At 49.8% G+C, this 15,630-nt stretch overlaps 2 protein-coding genes and 1 pseudogene across 3 annotated transcripts in view; 1 reads left to right on the top strand and 2 right to left on the bottom strand.

Annotated features, from left to right (window-relative positions):
* The window catches only part of LOC142665994 (cytochrome P450 2A13-like), a 121,332-nt gene that overhangs the window by 50,490 nt on the left and 55,212 nt on the right, over positions 1-15,630 (top strand). The gene's annotated exons all lie outside the window — the stretch shown is intronic.
* Positions 5,454-12,421, bottom strand: LOC142665536 (uncharacterized). The gene is made up of 3 exons (XM_075845243.1): positions 11,585-12,421; positions 5,603-5,623; positions 5,454-5,519 (listed from the first exon to the last, which is right to left on the bottom strand). Exons 1-3 carry the CDS (start codon positions 12,419-12,421, stop codon positions 5,454-5,456), a joined length of 924 nt encoding a protein of 307 aa, XP_075701358.1.
* On the bottom strand, positions 12,767-12,888 carry LOC142666853 (U2 spliceosomal RNA; annotated as a pseudogene).

Below are 15,630 nucleotides of genomic sequence, written 5' to 3' on the forward strand. Positions count from 1 at the left end.
AGGCCAACATGGGGATTGGAACCCACATTGTACAGAAGTGATCCCTGCGCTCAACTCAGATCACACAAGCTGTGAGCTAGCCACACGGTGGCTTCACCAGAACATGTTTTTCCACCTCTTTTAAAAATGGGGTGATCAAACTTTCAACAAGAGAAACTCTACTTCGCATCGGGGCATCACCTCAGGACTTGACAGCGTTGTGGCTTGGGGATTAAGTGCTTAGATTTAAGTAACGCTATGGAAATAGCCTACGTTCCTGGGTTTGAAGCCTGTCGCTTGTGTGTTAGATGGCATTCTCCTTGCTTATACAAGCTTGCTGCCTGTGCTTAAAGATCACCATGTTTTTCCAACTATTTTGTGAAGCTCTTGAAGCTCAACTGGGAAATGCATTTCTCTTGTAAAAGGATGCCTTGCGAGCCTACTCTGGTGAAATGCCTTCAAAGCTAGAAACACAAGGAGGAGATCATGGGGATAGAACCTGCATGTTCGTGACACCTTTAATTTATCAGCAGAAAACTTTACCAGTTTACTACCTCTGCTGTGGAGAGCTGCTGTAAATTCTTCCAAAGATGACATTTTTTTTCTTCCTGCTGGCAGTGACGTTTACTGTTCGTCTTATGAGGACAATAAGAAAAGGCAGAGATTGACCTGAGATGGTGGCATGGTGCTTAAGAAGTGTCTAAGTACAGAATGTCTTTGACCTGGGTTCATGTCCTGATTTGTAGCAGTGTTCAAAAGGATACCTTGCTGTGCGTTCTCTGTAGTGGTGTGGAGGCAGTGCAATGATGTGTGGCATTGTCTGAAAGGATACCTTGCTACATGGGCTTTACAGTGTTGTGGAGGCAGCACTGTGAGTATGTTGCTGCATGAAGGAGTATGTTGTAGCATAAAGAATGTTACTTATACAGCTGTCTCTTTTAAGACAGCTGTCTCTTTTAAGACAGCTGTATTTATAGAGTACATTATTGCAAATTTTAGCAATATACTCATCACTCAAACAGGTATCAGAATCCATCACTCCATAGTTGGTGCTTTGGGAAAGGGGGAAGCTGCCCAAGGTCACCAGGAGGCCAACATGGGGATTGGAACCCACATTGTGCAGAAGTGATCCCTATGCTCAACTCAGTTCACACAAGCTGTGAGCTAGCCACACAATGGCTCACCAGAACATGTTTTTCCACCTCTTTTAAAAATGGGGTGATCAAACTTTCAACAAGAGAAACTCTACTTCGCATCAGGGCATCACCTCAGGGCTTGACAGTGTTGTGGCTTGGGGATTACGTGCTTAGATTTAAGTAACGTTATGGAAATAGCCTACGTTCCTGGGTTTGAAGCCTGCCGCTTGTGTGTTAGATGGCATTCTCCTTGCTTATACAAGCTTGCTGCCTGTGCTTAAAGATGACCATGTTTTTCCAACTATTTTGTGAAGCTCTTTAAGGGCAACTGGGAAATGCATTTCTGTTGTAAAAGGATGCCTTGTGAGCCTACTCTGGTGAAATGCCTTCAAAGCTAGAAACACAAGGAGGAGATCATGGGGATAGAACCTGCATGAACCTGACACTTCTAACTTATCAGCAGAGAACTTTACCAGTGTGCTACCTCTGCAGTGGACAACTGCTGCAAATTCTTCCAAAGATGACAGTGAGGTTTGCAGTTCGTCTTATGAGGACAATAAGAAAAGCTAGAGTTTAACCTGAGCTGGTGGCATAGTGCATAAGAAGTGTCTAAGTACTGGAGGTTGTTGACTGGGGTTCAAGTCCTGATTTGTGGCAGTGTCTAAGAGGGGACCTTGTCCTTGACCTTGCTATGAGTTATTTGTAGTGGTGTGGAGGCAATGCAATACAGTGATGTGTGGCTGGCCTTGTCTGAAAGGTTACCTTGCTACATGGTCTTTATAGTGTTCTGGAGGCAACACCATAAGTATGTTGCAGCATGAAGAAGTATGTTGCAGCAAAAAGACTTATACAGCTGTCTCTTTTAAGACAGCTGTATTTATATAGTAGATTATTGCAAATTTTATCAATATACTCATCACTCAAACAGGTATCAGAATTCATCACTCCATAGGTAGTACTTTGGGAATAGGGGAAGCTGCCCAAAGTTACCAGGAGGCCAACATGGGGATAAGAACCCACATTGTACAGAAGTGATCCCTGCACTCAACTCAGATCACGCAAGCTGTGAGCTAGCCAGACAGTGGCTTCATCAGAACACATTTTTCACCTCTTTTAAAAATGGGGTAATCAAACTTTCAACAAGAGAAACTTTACATCGCATCGCATCGCATCGCATCGCATCGCATCGCATCGCATCGCATCGCATCGCATCGCATCGCATCGCATCGCATCGCATCGCAGCAGAGCTTGATAGCGTGGTGGCTTGGGGTTTAAGCTTGGAACGCTATGGAGTTAGCTCATTTTCCTGGGTTCAATGCTTGTGTGGTAGATGGCATTCTCTTTGCTTATACAAGCTTGCTGCCTGTGCTTAAAGATCAACATGTTTTTCCAACAATTTTGTCAAGCAGTTGACTTTCAAGAGTGAAATCCATTTCTCTTGTCAAAGGATGCCATGCCTCGTGAGCCTGCACTGGTGAAAGGCTTTCAATTCTAGAAAACACAAAGAGGAGATCCTGGGGATAGAACCTGCATGTTCCTGACTCCTCTAAGTTATCAGCAGAGAAATTTACCAGTGTGCTACCTCTGCTGTGGAGAGATGGCCACAAATTCTTCCAAAGATAACATGTTTTTATTCCTGCTGGAAGTGACGTTTGCAGTTCATCTTATGAGGACAATAAGAAAAACCAGAGGTTGTTCTGAGCTGGTGGCATGGTGCTTAAGAAGAGTCTAAGTACTGAATGTCTTTGACCTGGGTTCAAGTCCTGATTTGTAGCAGTGTCTGAAAGAATACCTTGCTATGTCTTCTTTGTAGTGGTGTGGAGGCATTGCAATGGTGATGTGAGGTATTGTCTGAAAGGATACCTTGCTATGGGTTGTGGAGGCAGCACAGGGAGTATGTTGCAGCATAAAGAATGTTACTTATACAGCTGTCTCTTTTAAGACAGCTGTATTTATATAGTACATTATTGCAAATTTTAGCAATATACTCATCACTCAAACAGGTATCAGAATCCATCACTCCATAGTTGGTGCTTTGGGAAAGGGGAAGCTGCCCAAGGTCACCAGGGGGCCAACATGGGGATTGGAACCCACATTGTACAGAAGTGATCGCTGCACTCAACTCAGATCACACAATCTGTGAGCTAGCCAGACGGTGGCTTCATCTGAACACATTTTTTTTTTTTTTTTTTTTTTCACCTCTTTTAAAAATGGGGTAATCAAACTTTCAACAAGAGAAACTTTACATCACATCGCATCGGATCGGAGCTTGACAGCGTGGTGCCTAGAGGTTTAAACCCGGAACGCTAGGGAGTTAGATCATGTTCCTGGGTTCGAAGCTTGCGTGGTAGATGGCATTCTCCTTGCTTATACAAGCTTGCTGCCTGTGCTTAAAGATCAACATGTTTTTCCAACAATTTTGTCAAGCAGTTGACTTTCAAGAGGGAAATCCATTTCTCTTGTAAAAGGATGCCTTGCCTTGTGAGGCTACACTGGTGAAAGGCTTTCAAGGCTACAAACACAAGGTGGAGATCCTGGGGATAGAACCTGCATGTTTCTGACTCCTCTAATTTATCAGCAGAGAACTTTACCAGTGTGCTACCTCTGCTGTGGAGAGCTGGCAACAAATTCTTCCAAAGATGACATGTTCTTATTCCTGCTGGACGTGACGTTTGCAGTTCATCTTATAATCGGCGGGTGCCCATCTTGGTCCCAGCGCATTACCAGCAGAGCCCGCAACTGTTGCTTACTGCTGCCCTGACCCCGGACGGGATAGCCCAGGTATGGGCCCACCCCTCAAGGACTGCATTCTTTTAGGACAGTCTTTTTTTTTTTTTATTGAAAAAGCTTTATTGACAATCAAGCGTCAACATACAAACATTACTGCGACGCAGCGCAAGCCATGAAGCAGTAAATAATAATATTCGCCAAACATGACAGTATAATACACAGTACAGGCTAGCCTATGCTATACATCACACCACATGCTACACTAACATTCTTGCATTCACTAAAGCCAAACATCAAAGCGTTACAGCCAAGTGATGGGGTGGGGGAGTGGGTAGGAAGGGGGAGTCACAGGCCCGAAGCTTTATTGAAAGACAACACACAAGAAGGGAGAGTAGGGGGGAGGGGAGTATCAGTCCTCTTCCTCATCGACGTCCAGGCGGCCCCAGATGGAATAGTCTCTGAGCAGGCTGTGCATCAGCCTGCGGCAGTCCTGGGCGGACACACTCTCCGCAAAATTAGACAATTCCTGGCAAACCATATAGCGTCCTTAAAACAGTTCATAAGGCGCGTGAAGGGGCACCTGGGGCTGTACCGGGTCTTGCACAGGTTGCGGGTATGCATGAATGACCTAAGAGGCAGTCCTCCCTGGATGGCCATCCATGAAATGTCCTTGTGCCCGTTGGTCAACCTGCCAGATGACACGTTAGTCCAAACAGTCTCCAACGTGTCGGCATGAAGCCCTGGAACAGACTCCGGCAAGTCCTTTGCTCTGATGTGCTTGTGGATCGTCTTAGGTTTCCACAAGTCGGGCTTAAGAACCCCCAGTTGATGCTCCCTCACAAACCGGACAACATCTCTGTAGAACCAGGGAGCGTGCCAGTTGTAAGGGAAGGAGCTGTCCCACTTGTCACAGCCAAAACCTCACCAGAGAGGAAGTAGATGGACATGGCCTTGCCCACAGAGCTGTTTGCTGTCCTTAGAGTCCTACGAACACAGTCACATACAAAAGCGATTCGCAGCAGAGTGGGGATGTCGGGTATACCCTTCCCACCTTTGTGGGGCTCCTTGTACATAACAGTCCGCTTTACTCTGTCCATTTTCGAGCCCCAGATGAAGGGAAAAATTAATAAAGACCCTAGCAACTGGCAGGGATGATTATAATAGACGAACAGATAAATGTGCAGAGCACAAAGAGTCCCCAATTTCCCAGCTGCTATAGAATTGTTGTATTAATTAAAATTTAACTTTTATTGTTTAAATTAGAAACAAGTTGCAGCAGATAAGGTAAATAGTTGTACAATAGTTGGTTAGATTAAAATTTCTTCAGAGCTGGTTAATCTAACGTTAGAGATCTAATGTGTGTTTAGATCTCAGTGTGTCAGGCTGGACAGCAGCTGCAGACTGCTCGGGCAGCCTCTAATATGACACAGTAGTGGAGTTCATTTGTTAGACCAGCAATGATTTTAAAAAAGCGCTAGCCCCCCTCGACATGTTTCACTGCTACAGCAGCGCCCTGAAATTATCCCCTGAGGACGCTGCTGTAGCAGTGAAACATGTCGGGGGGGGCTAGCGCTTTTTTAAAATTGCTGGTCTAACAAATGAACTCCACTACTGTGTCATATTAGAGGCTGCCCGAGCAGTCTGCAGCTGCCGTCCAGCCTGACACACTGAGATCTAAACACACATTAGATCTCTAACGTTAGACTAATCAGCTCTGAAGAAATTTTTATCTAACCAACTATTGTACAACTATTTACCTTATCTGCTGCAACTTGTTTCTAATTTAAACAATAAAAGTTAAATTTTAATTAATACAACAATTCTATAGCAGCTGGGAAATTGGGGACCCAGATGAAGGGAAACACAGTCCTGGTAATGGCCCTCGAGACAGTGGCAAGAGGGAGTCATGCCTGCGCAGTGTATTGTGGCACAGGCAAGACTTCGTTACGCAGGACCATTGCTTTGTCCTCAATAGTGAGTTGTCTGAGGCTCCACAGTCCGATTCTTTGGTTGACTTTGGCCAAGCGTTCTTCCTACGACTTTGGCTGCACCTTCCTTCCCGAACCAGACTCCCAGTATTTTGATGAAGTCTGGCTTGATGATAAATGGGAAAGAGGCAGGAGAAGGCAGGTACCATTTTTCGAACAGCATAGCTTCTGACTTCCCGCAGTTGACTTTTGCCCCTAAGGCGCGTCTGAACTCCTCGCAGGTCTGGACGAGTGCAGTCACCGAACTCTGGTCAGCGCAGAAGACGGTCACATCATCCATGTACAGCCAGCATTTGACCTCAAAGTGTCCTGGACCTGGTGCGGTGATCCCTCTGATCTCTCCATTCTGCCGGATAGCCTCTGCGAAGAGTTCTATAACACAAACAAAAAGGAGAGGTGAAAGAGGACAGCCTTGTCTAACCCCCGACAATATGGGAAAGGGGTCAGTCTTCCAGCCGTTCACCAGCACCGTGCTGTAAATGTTAGAATACATCAGGTTAACATACAAACAGAACATCCTGCCAAGCCGCAGCTTACACATAGCCTTACCCATAAATTTGTGAGAGACCCCGTCAAAAGCCTTCTCCTGATCAAGACTGTGTACGGCGGCTTTGCATGTAATGCACCGTGTCCCTCACTAGGGCAAGACTGTCGGCCACCTTACCGCCAGGAATGCCGCAGGTTTGGTCCACTCCGATGATCCGTCCGATGACAACCTTCGGTCTGTTGGCCAATACTTTGGCGAGGATCTTGTAGTCTACGTTCAGGAGAGAGATGGGACGCCAGTTTTTCAGGTCACATCTCTCCCCCTTCCGCTTATACAAGATCGTGATCATGCCTTCTCTCAAGGACGGTGCCATTCTGCCCTCCACCACCATCTCCTCATAGAGCTCCAGCAGGTCCGGACAGATCAGGTCATCCAACGCTACATAGAGCTCTGCTGGGAGACCGTCACTGCCCGGGGTCCTGCCGGGTCTGAAGGATTTAGCAGCACAGAGCAGTTCCTCCACCGTCAGGGGAACATCCATAGCCTCCGTATCTGCAGGATGAAGATGATTAGTGATACCTGACAGGAATTTATCGGCGGCTTTGGGGTCAGTGGTTTTCGGGGAGTAGAGGCTTCGGTAGTAGTCTGTGACGACTCCCATCACCTCCTTCTTCCCAGAATGCATGTTTCCGGTCTCATCTCAGAGTTCCTTCAGGGGCGTGTGGCTGGCGTGGAGTTTCCTGAAAAAGAACGAGTTACATTTCTCACCCTTCTCTAGGTTCTCCACCTTGGAACGAAAGACAATTCGCTTGGATTCCTACTCAAAGTGCCTTTTCAGGCCCTTTTTGGCTTCCTCTAGCTCCTTCCTGATGTTCCAGCCACATTGAAAAAAGGTCTTGCAGGGATCGCAGATGACGCTGCATCTCTAGGAAGTCTCTCTTCCTCTCACACGACTGTTGACGACTTTTTGCCTGAAAGAAACAACAAAATTCAACTTTAACATATTCCCCCACCAGTCACAGTTTTTGTCAAAGAAAACGTTATCATTCCTCCAAACAATATAGGCGTCTCTAAGTTCCGCCAGTGTAGCGCCCATGGCTGCGGGCCGTCGGGTTTACTCACCTCCCGATGCCCGCAGCCATGGATCTGTGAGCGCTGGTCCCCATCTCCTTCCTAGGAGATGCCAGCGCTCACTTCCGCTCCGTTCGGCTGTGTCCCGTAGTGTGCGCGCGCATGCTCGTGCCCGGCCTTAAAGGGCCAGCGTGCGCAAATAGGAGGAAGTCATCATCATCAACTGCCACGATTTCCTGGTCTATAAGAAGGCCCCTGGCCTTCTAATCCTTGCCTGAGCGTTGTTAGTTTTCCCAGTCTGTCTTGCAAATGGTCCCTTAGTGTTTCCCGTTCCTGTTATTACCCGTGCCTTGTTCCCCGTTCCGGTTTCCCGTGCTGTGCCTTAGTATCAAATCGTGCCACATCCTGTGTCTTCTGCCATGTCCGGAGGAATCCACCACTTCCTGTGTCATCTGCCACGTCCTGTGTCATCTGCCGCGTCCAGGGGAATCTGCCATGTCCTGTCATCTGCCACGTCCAGAGGAATCTGCCACGTCCTGTGTCATCTGCCACGTCCTGTGTCATCTGCCACGTCTGGAGGAATCTGCCACGTCCTGTCATCTGCCACGTCCAGAGGAATCTTCCACGTCCTGTGTCATCTGCCACGTCCTGTGTCATCTGCCACGTCTGGAGGAATCCGCCACGTCCGGAGGAATCAGCCACGTCCAGAGGAATCCGCCACGTCTGGCACAACTTGCGGCTCCTGTGTCATCCGGCACGTTTGGCGCTGTCTGCTGCAACCATCTCCATCTGTGCCAGAGCTGCGGCCACCGTCTGGACTATCCAGGTACCCTTGTGCGGGACATTGTATTTCTGGGGTTTCCTGTGGTTTGGCGGTACGGCCTAGTGGGTCCACTAACCCGCTTCGTGACAGTACGCTCAGGCCATGGACCCCGCTGGTCAACCTGAGACTTTGACGACACAAGCCATACTGACCGAGATGGCGGATCTCCAGTCACGACAAGACCTATGAACGCCATAGGCCATCGTTTACTTGCTCCAACCACAGTCGTCACCGCACCCGTTCCTGCGGTTCCTCCTGCTACACTTCCTGTCTATACCGGTACCAACCCCCTGTGTTTCTTGCCGCTACCTCCACGCTATGACGGAGATCCGAGGTCCTGCAGGGGATTTTTGAATCAGTGCCTGATCCATTTCAGACTACATGCCAGGTCCTTCTGTTTGGATAACGTCAGGATCGCCTTCATCATCTCTCTCCTTACTGGCAAAGCCCTGGCATGGGCTAATCCTCTGTGGGAACATCAGGGACCAGAGACCCGTGACTTGCAGTGCTTCCTACAGTCCTTCCGCTCAATCTTTGAGAAACCTGGGAGAGTTTCTTCGGCTGCTGCATCCTTGCTAACCCTACACCAGGGAGACCTCTCCGTGGGTGTGTATGCCATTCAGTTCCGTATCCTGGCTGCTGAATTGACCTGGAACAACGAGGCTTTGGTGGCTACATTCTGGCAGGACCTGTCTTCAGGGGTCAAGGACGAGCTGGCTCCTTGTGATCTGCCATCTACCCTTGACGATCTTATCCTACTCGCCTCCCGGGTTGACATGAGGATCCGGGAACGTTCCCAGTCCAATGGGCAAGTTGAAAGGATCAACCAGATCATGGAAAATTATCTCCGCCATTTCATCTCTTCACAGCAAGATAACTGGGTACAGCTTCTTCCATGGGCCGAGTTTTCATACAACCACACAAGTGAGTCCACCACTTCCACTCCGTTTCACATCGTGTACAGTCAACATCCCAGAGTCCCTCTTCCTGTGTCGACTTCATCTCAGGTACCCGCTGCTGACTCTGCATATGGGGACTTCCTGCAAATCTGGCAACAGACCCGGTCCTCTATTTTGCTGGCGGTAGATCGCATGAAGCGAAAAGGCAGATACTAGGAGAAGAGAGCCGCCTCAGTATCTTCCTGGGACTAAAGTCTGGCTGTCCTCTCGGAACATTCGCTTGAGGGTGCCTTCATACAAGTTTGGTCCTTTCGAGATCCTGCAACAAATCAACCCTGTCTCCTATAAGCTGCGGCTGCCTCCTACCCTCAGAATCCCTAACTCCTTCCATGTGTCCCTCCTGAAACCAGTGGTCCTGAACTGCTACAGCAAGACTTCTAGTTCCACAGTTGCTCCCAGAGGTCCTTGTGATGTATTCGAGGTAAAGGAGATCCTGGACTGCAAAAAGGTAGGAGGAAGGACTTTCTATTTGGTGGAGTGGAGAGGGTTTGGTCCTGAGGAGAGGTCCTGGGAGCCAAAAGAGAACCTCAGCGCTCCTGCTCTTATTAAAAAGTTCCTCTCTCACTCTGGCCCCAATAAGAGGGGGGATACTGTAGCGTCCATGGCCGCGGGCCGTCGGGTTTACTCACCTCCCGACGCCCGCAGCCATGGATCTGTGAGCGCTGGTCCCCATCTCCTTCCTAGGAGACGCCAGCGCTCACTTCCGCTCCGTTCGGCTGTGTCCCGTAGGGTGCGCGTCCACACTCGTGCCCGGCCTTAAAGGGCCAGTGCACGCAAATAGGAGGAAGTCATCATCTTCAACTGCCACGATTTCCTGGTCTATAAGAAGGCCCCTGGCCTTCTAATCCTTGCCTGAGCGTTGTTAGTTTTCCCAGTCTGTCTTGCAAATGGTCCCTTAGTGATTCCCGTTCCTGTTGTTACCCGTGCCTTGTTCCCCGTTCCTGTTTCCCGTGCTGTGCCTTAGTATCAAGTCGTTCCACGTCCTGTCTTCTGCCACGTCCGGAGGAATCCAGCACTTCCTGCGTCATCTGCCACGTCCTGTGTCATCTGCCACGTCCTGTGTCATCTGCCATGTCCAGAGGAATCTGCCACGTCCTGTGTCATCTGCCACGTCCGGAGGAATCCGCCACATCTGGCGAAAATTGCGGCTCCTGTGTCATCCGCCACGTTTGGCGCTGTCTGCTGCAACCATCTCGATCTGTGCCAGGGCTGCGGCCACCGTCTGGACTATCCAGGTACCCTTGTGCGGGACATTGTATTTCTGGGGTTTCCTGTGGTGTGGCCAGCTGCCTCCCCGCTACGGCGGTACGGCCTAGTGGGTCCACTAACCCGCTTCGTGACAGCCAGTACCTCCTCTCTTTCCAGCAGGGCGCAATTCAGCTTCCAGGAGCCAGGGCCGGGAGGAAAACCCTGGCCAATGGCACCCTGGAAGAAAATGGCCCCGTGGTAAGAGAATAAGCAGGGGACCATGGAGTGCCCATGCTGCTTGACTGCCCGGGAGGTGAACACAAAGTCAATCCGGAAACGAAGTGAGCCATTGGGTCTCCCGCCCAGGAGCCGTCTACGACCAACAAGCGGCCGCAGATGAGCTCCTGGACAGAGTCAACAGTGAACATGCTTCCCCCAATCAGGATGGCAACCCCTGCAGACTTACAGTCGCCCCCACCAGACCAGTAGGACGGGCCATGGGTCCACTGCCTGGCCAGATGGTAGTATGACCTGGGAGAGTACATTCCTGCAGCATAAAACATCACTCGACTGTCTGGAAAGAAAAGATAACACTATCTGACATCTAGTCCTATCTCTAACACTCCTCACATTGAGGCTAAAGATGTTAAGTTTAGCAGCCATGGGGGAGAATAAAGAAGGTTAGTGCAAATGATACACCTTAGTTACCAATCCGGTCGGGCGGATCCTCCTCTCTGGAGCCTGGCGGGTCCGGAAGATCCAGCAGGCGCTCTGCCAAATATTGTTCCAGGATTGAAGCCACCTGGATGTCTGTTGTGAAGTCGATGACCTCAGGTTCAGACACGAGTTCCTCCACCATCTGCTCTATTTCCTCCTGCTGTGCAAGGGAATCTTCGCAGATTTCCACAACTTTTCTCTTTGAGGAATCAGCAGCTGGGCTGTCCCTCACCTTTCTCTTCCTCTGGATGGCACCTGAGGAGACAAGAGGGGGAAAATCCTCCAAGGAAAGGACTCCAGCAGCTGGATGGGAAGATGTTAGTGCTGCTGGAGCTGGGGAGAAGGGAGGCTGGGTTGGGAGGAGTGCAGGTGACTGGACCACTATGTGACTGGGTGGCTAGGAGAAGGTGAGAGCCTCAGTGGGGGTGACAGGGGTTGGGGAGGGGAGGGACTGTCGTCTTACCATCCTTCTTATTCCCGGTCTTCTGCGCCGCTGGACCTCTGACTGGGGCGGGGTTCCCTCTGGCCGGAGCTTTCGCCGCTACGATTGCACAGGATCGCTCCCTTTTCGGGCAGTTCTTGTAGGAGTGGGCTGCTTGTCCGCAGAGGTTGCACATTGTCCGTTTTGGGCAGTCTTTGGTCTCGTGTCCTGTTACCCGGCAGTTCTTGCAGGCGTCCTCCTTGCAGTCCTTCATCGAATGACCCTTGCTGCATCTCCTGCAGATCTGCGGCATGTCCGGGTAGTAGATGAGGCCGTAGGAGTTGCCCAGCGAGAATGACTGGGGCAGGTGCTGGAAGCCGTCTTCCGCGCTTGAATCCTTGTTCAGTCGGACGATTACCGACCACTTGCCAGTCCAGAAGCAGAGTCCGTTCAGGATGTGGGTGGTTTCCCTCACCACTGTGCAGAACCGCTTCAGGAGCGTGGTGATGTCTTTGCCGGGGGTGTGTGGATTCCGCATTAAGACCGTCACCCGCCTTTCCTCTCTTTGGACAGGGCAGTTGCCCATAAAGCAAGAGAAAGGGGAATCAGGCCTCGCCGCTTTCCCCATCTCCCAGTACCTTCTGCAGATGTTAATCGATGCGAAGGTCACAAAGAAGATCCCGGTCATGAAGGCTTGAATACTCATGGTCTCCGGCTTAGTGAAGCCCTGGTCCAGGAGCATCTCCTGGCAGAACACTTCATTCGTCATGTCCGGCATTCTCGCGTCCACATCCTTCAGCTTCAGGGCCACCGTCTGCTTCATCCAGGGTTGAGGCAGCCTGGTTCGGGTTCCTAGTGGCCTGTTAGCCTGAGGAGGCTTCAGGAGGAGATGTTCTGGTCTGGGTCCGCTGGCCTGGTCCATCAGCCTTCTCCTTCTGGGTGGCAGGGTTGCTGGTTGAGGCCATGGCTTCATCCAGCTGTTCCTGTCGCTTAGAAAGGGTCTTCGCTAGCTATTTTCCCAAAGGGGGCGGAACTATGCAAATCTCCTTGCTGGCCGAGGTTCTTCCAAGGAATTTGTTCCTCGTCGAGCTTCTTCTTCTGCGGCCGAGCTTCTTCGAAGATCCCCTTCAGCAGCGGCTCTTCTCCGAAGGTCTCTGTCACAGTTCTCCTTCCTCTTCCCGGCAGCGATCTCCTGGAGCTTCTTCCCCGATGGCGATTTCTCCCTTCTGGATCGTCGTCTTCGCTGGTTCTTCTCCGGCTTCGTCAGAAATGCTCTTTGATCGCTAAGCTAGTGTTAATATCCCCCAGTGGTTCTCCGAGCTATCTGCCCTTACAAGGACTGATAAGAACAGATACTACACTTGATCTTAGCTAAAAGGCAGAGGATAGTCTTTTATACATGTGTCCTGCCTCCCCGCACTGGTTACACATGGCTCTGGAACTGCACTTGGAGGCCACGTACTGTAAAGGATTTGCCAGACACAGCTTCTGTGTCGACGCCCGTGGTTAATCAGTATGCATCTGCTCCTTGGTCTGATAGAGTGACTCGATCTGCTACCACTCAGGGTGGTAGGCTGAGGAGTGGGAGAACCTATCACAGCCTGGCCAGACAGTTCTAGCTCCCGCCCTCGGTCTATTTATACCTTAATTTGCTTCTTGTCTTTGCCTGTGACTCTCTCTTGTTTCCTGGCTCTGCTGTTCCTGCTATTACTGTGGACCCCCTTGAGACCCTGGCTCAGCAAATGCAGGGTCTCTCCCTACAGGTCCAATCCCTGGCTCAGAGGTGCGACCAGCGTGATGCTAACCAGCTAGTGCCCTCCACCTCACCTCTTGGACCCCATCTCAAGTTGCCTGACCGGTTCTCAGGGGACCGGAAGACTTTTTTCTCCTTTCGGGAGAGTTGTAGGCTCTATTTCCGTCTAAGGCCCCACTCCTCAGGTTCTGAGAGCTAGCGAGTGGGTATAATTGTCTCCCGGCTCCAGGACGGCCCCCAAGAATGGGCCTTCTCCTTGGCTGCTGACGCCCCTGAACTTTCCTCTGTTGACCTTTTTTTTTCCGCTCTCGGGCTCATTTATGACGAGACTGACAAGACTGCCTTTGCCGAGAGTCAGCTGGTGACCTTACGTCAGGGTGAGAGACCCATTGAAGAGTACTGTTCTGACTTTAGGAAGTGGTGTGTAGCTTCTCGCTGGAATGACCCTGCCTTGAGGTACCAGTTTAGATTGGGTCTGTCGAATGCCCTGAAAGACCTGTTAGTTAGCTATCCCTCTTCTGACTCTCTAGATCAGGTTATGGCTTTAGCGGTACGTCTTGACCGACGTCTCAAGGGACGACTTGAACGTTTTTGTGCCGTCTCCTCTGGCTCCACCATGATGGCTCCCGAGGTTCCGTTGCTTCGTTCTTCCACGGAAAACTCGGATGAACCAATGCAACTCGGGGCCTCCGTGTCTCCCCAACAACGTAGAGCGCTCCGCAGGAAGAATGGTCTCTGCTTCTACTGTGGGGATCACAAGCATCAAGTGAACAACTGTCCTAGGCGTAAGAATAAGCAGCCGGAAAACTGCCCCGCCTAAGTGACAATCGGGGAGGTCGCTTGGGCGCACAGGTATTTCCCGTAAATATGAAACCTAATAAGATCTTGCTTCCCTTTCAGGTCTCTTTTGAGGGTAGGTCTGCCACCGGCAGTGCCTTCGTGGATTCAGGGTCTTCTGCTAATATTATGTCTGTGGAATTTGCTAGGTCTCTAGCTATGCCATTTATTGATTTGCCTAAACCTGTCCCGGTAGTGGGTATCGACTCCACTCCACTTGCTAATGGTTATTTTACGCAGCATACCCCTGTTTTTGAACTCATTGTTGGCTCCATTGATTTGGAGCAGTGTTCTGTACTGGTGATGCAGGGATTATCGTCCGATTTGGTTTTAGGCCTTCCCTGGTTGCAGATGCATAATCCCACGTTTAACTGGAGTACTGGGGATCTTACTAAATGGGGTAATGAATGCATGACGTCCTGTTTTTCTGTTAATTTTATCTCTCTCCCTGAGGAGGTGAACACTCTACCTGAATTTATTCAGGACTTCGCTGATGTTTTTTTCTAAAAAGGCCTCCAAAGTGTTACCTCCTCATAGAGAATATGATTGCGCAATCGATTTGGTACCAGGAGCTAAGCTCCCTAAGGGTAGGATATTTAATCTCTCTTGTCCCGAACGTAAGGCCATGAGAGAATATATCCAGGAAAGCCTGGCCAAGGGTTACATTCGCCCCTCTACTTCTCTGGTAGGTGCTGGCTTCTTCTTCGTAGGGAAGAAGGATGGTGGTCTTAGGCCGTGCATCGATTACCGAAACTTGAATAAGGTCACTGTAAGGAACCAGTATCCCCTTCCTTTGATTCCTGATCTCTTCAATCAGGTTCAGGGGGCCCAGTGGTTCTCTAAGTTTGATTTTCGGGGGGCTTATAACCTTATCCGAGTCAGAGACGGGGATGAGTGGAAGACTGGGTTTAACTCGCCCGAAGGTCATTTCGAATACCTCGTCATGCCCTTTGGGTTGTGTAATGCTCCCGCGGTCTTCCAGAATTTCATAAATGAGATTTTACGAGACTACCTGGGGGTATTTCTTGTAGTGTACCTTGGTGACATACTTGTGTTTTCCAAAGACTGGTCCTTCCACATTGAGCATGTCAGGAAGGTGCTCCAGGCCCTTCGGAAAAACAAACCCTTTGCTAAATCCGAAAAATGTGTGTTTAGGGTGCTGGAGATACCATTTTTGGGTCAAATCCTCACTCCTAATGAATTCCGCATGGACCCTGCCAAGGTTCAGGCTGTGGCTGAATAGGTCCAACCTGCCTCCCTGAAGGCGTTACAGTGCTTCCTGGGGTTTGCTAATTATTACAGAAGATTTATTGCTAACTTCTCGGTCATCGCTCAGCCTCTTACGGATCTTACTCGCCAAGGTGCTGATTTCCTCCAGTGGCCTCCGGAGGCGGTCCAGGCTTTTGAGATCCTTAAAGGGAATGTGTCGCTAGAAAAATTTTTTTTTTTTTTTAGTTAAACAGTTAGTGTATAAATGATTAAACACTGTTCACATTTTTTTAATTTTTTCACGAGTCAGGAAATATTATAAATTAGATTCT

This window comes from Rhinoderma darwinii, chromosome 13 (genome assembly GCF_050947455.1).
Source record: "Rhinoderma darwinii isolate aRhiDar2 chromosome 13, aRhiDar2.hap1, whole genome shotgun sequence".
NCBI classification, from domain to species: Eukaryota; Metazoa; Chordata; class Amphibia; order Anura; family Rhinodermatidae; genus Rhinoderma; species Rhinoderma darwinii.

Bases quoted from the DNA above. Each gene is read 5' to 3' on its own strand.
- LOC142665536 (XM_075845243.1), bottom strand. From the start codon at position 12,421: ATGGACCAGGCCAGCGGACCCAGACCAGAACATCTCCTCCTGAAGCCT. The intron at 5,624-11,584 runs GTCAGAGGTCCA...TGTTTAAATTAG, and splicing joins CCAGAGGGAACCCCGCCCCA to AAACAAGTTGCAGCAGATAA. The intron at 5,520-5,602 runs GTAAATAGTTGT...ATGTGTGTTTAG, and splicing joins AACAAGTTGCAGCAGATAAG to ATCTCAGTGTGTCAGGCTGG.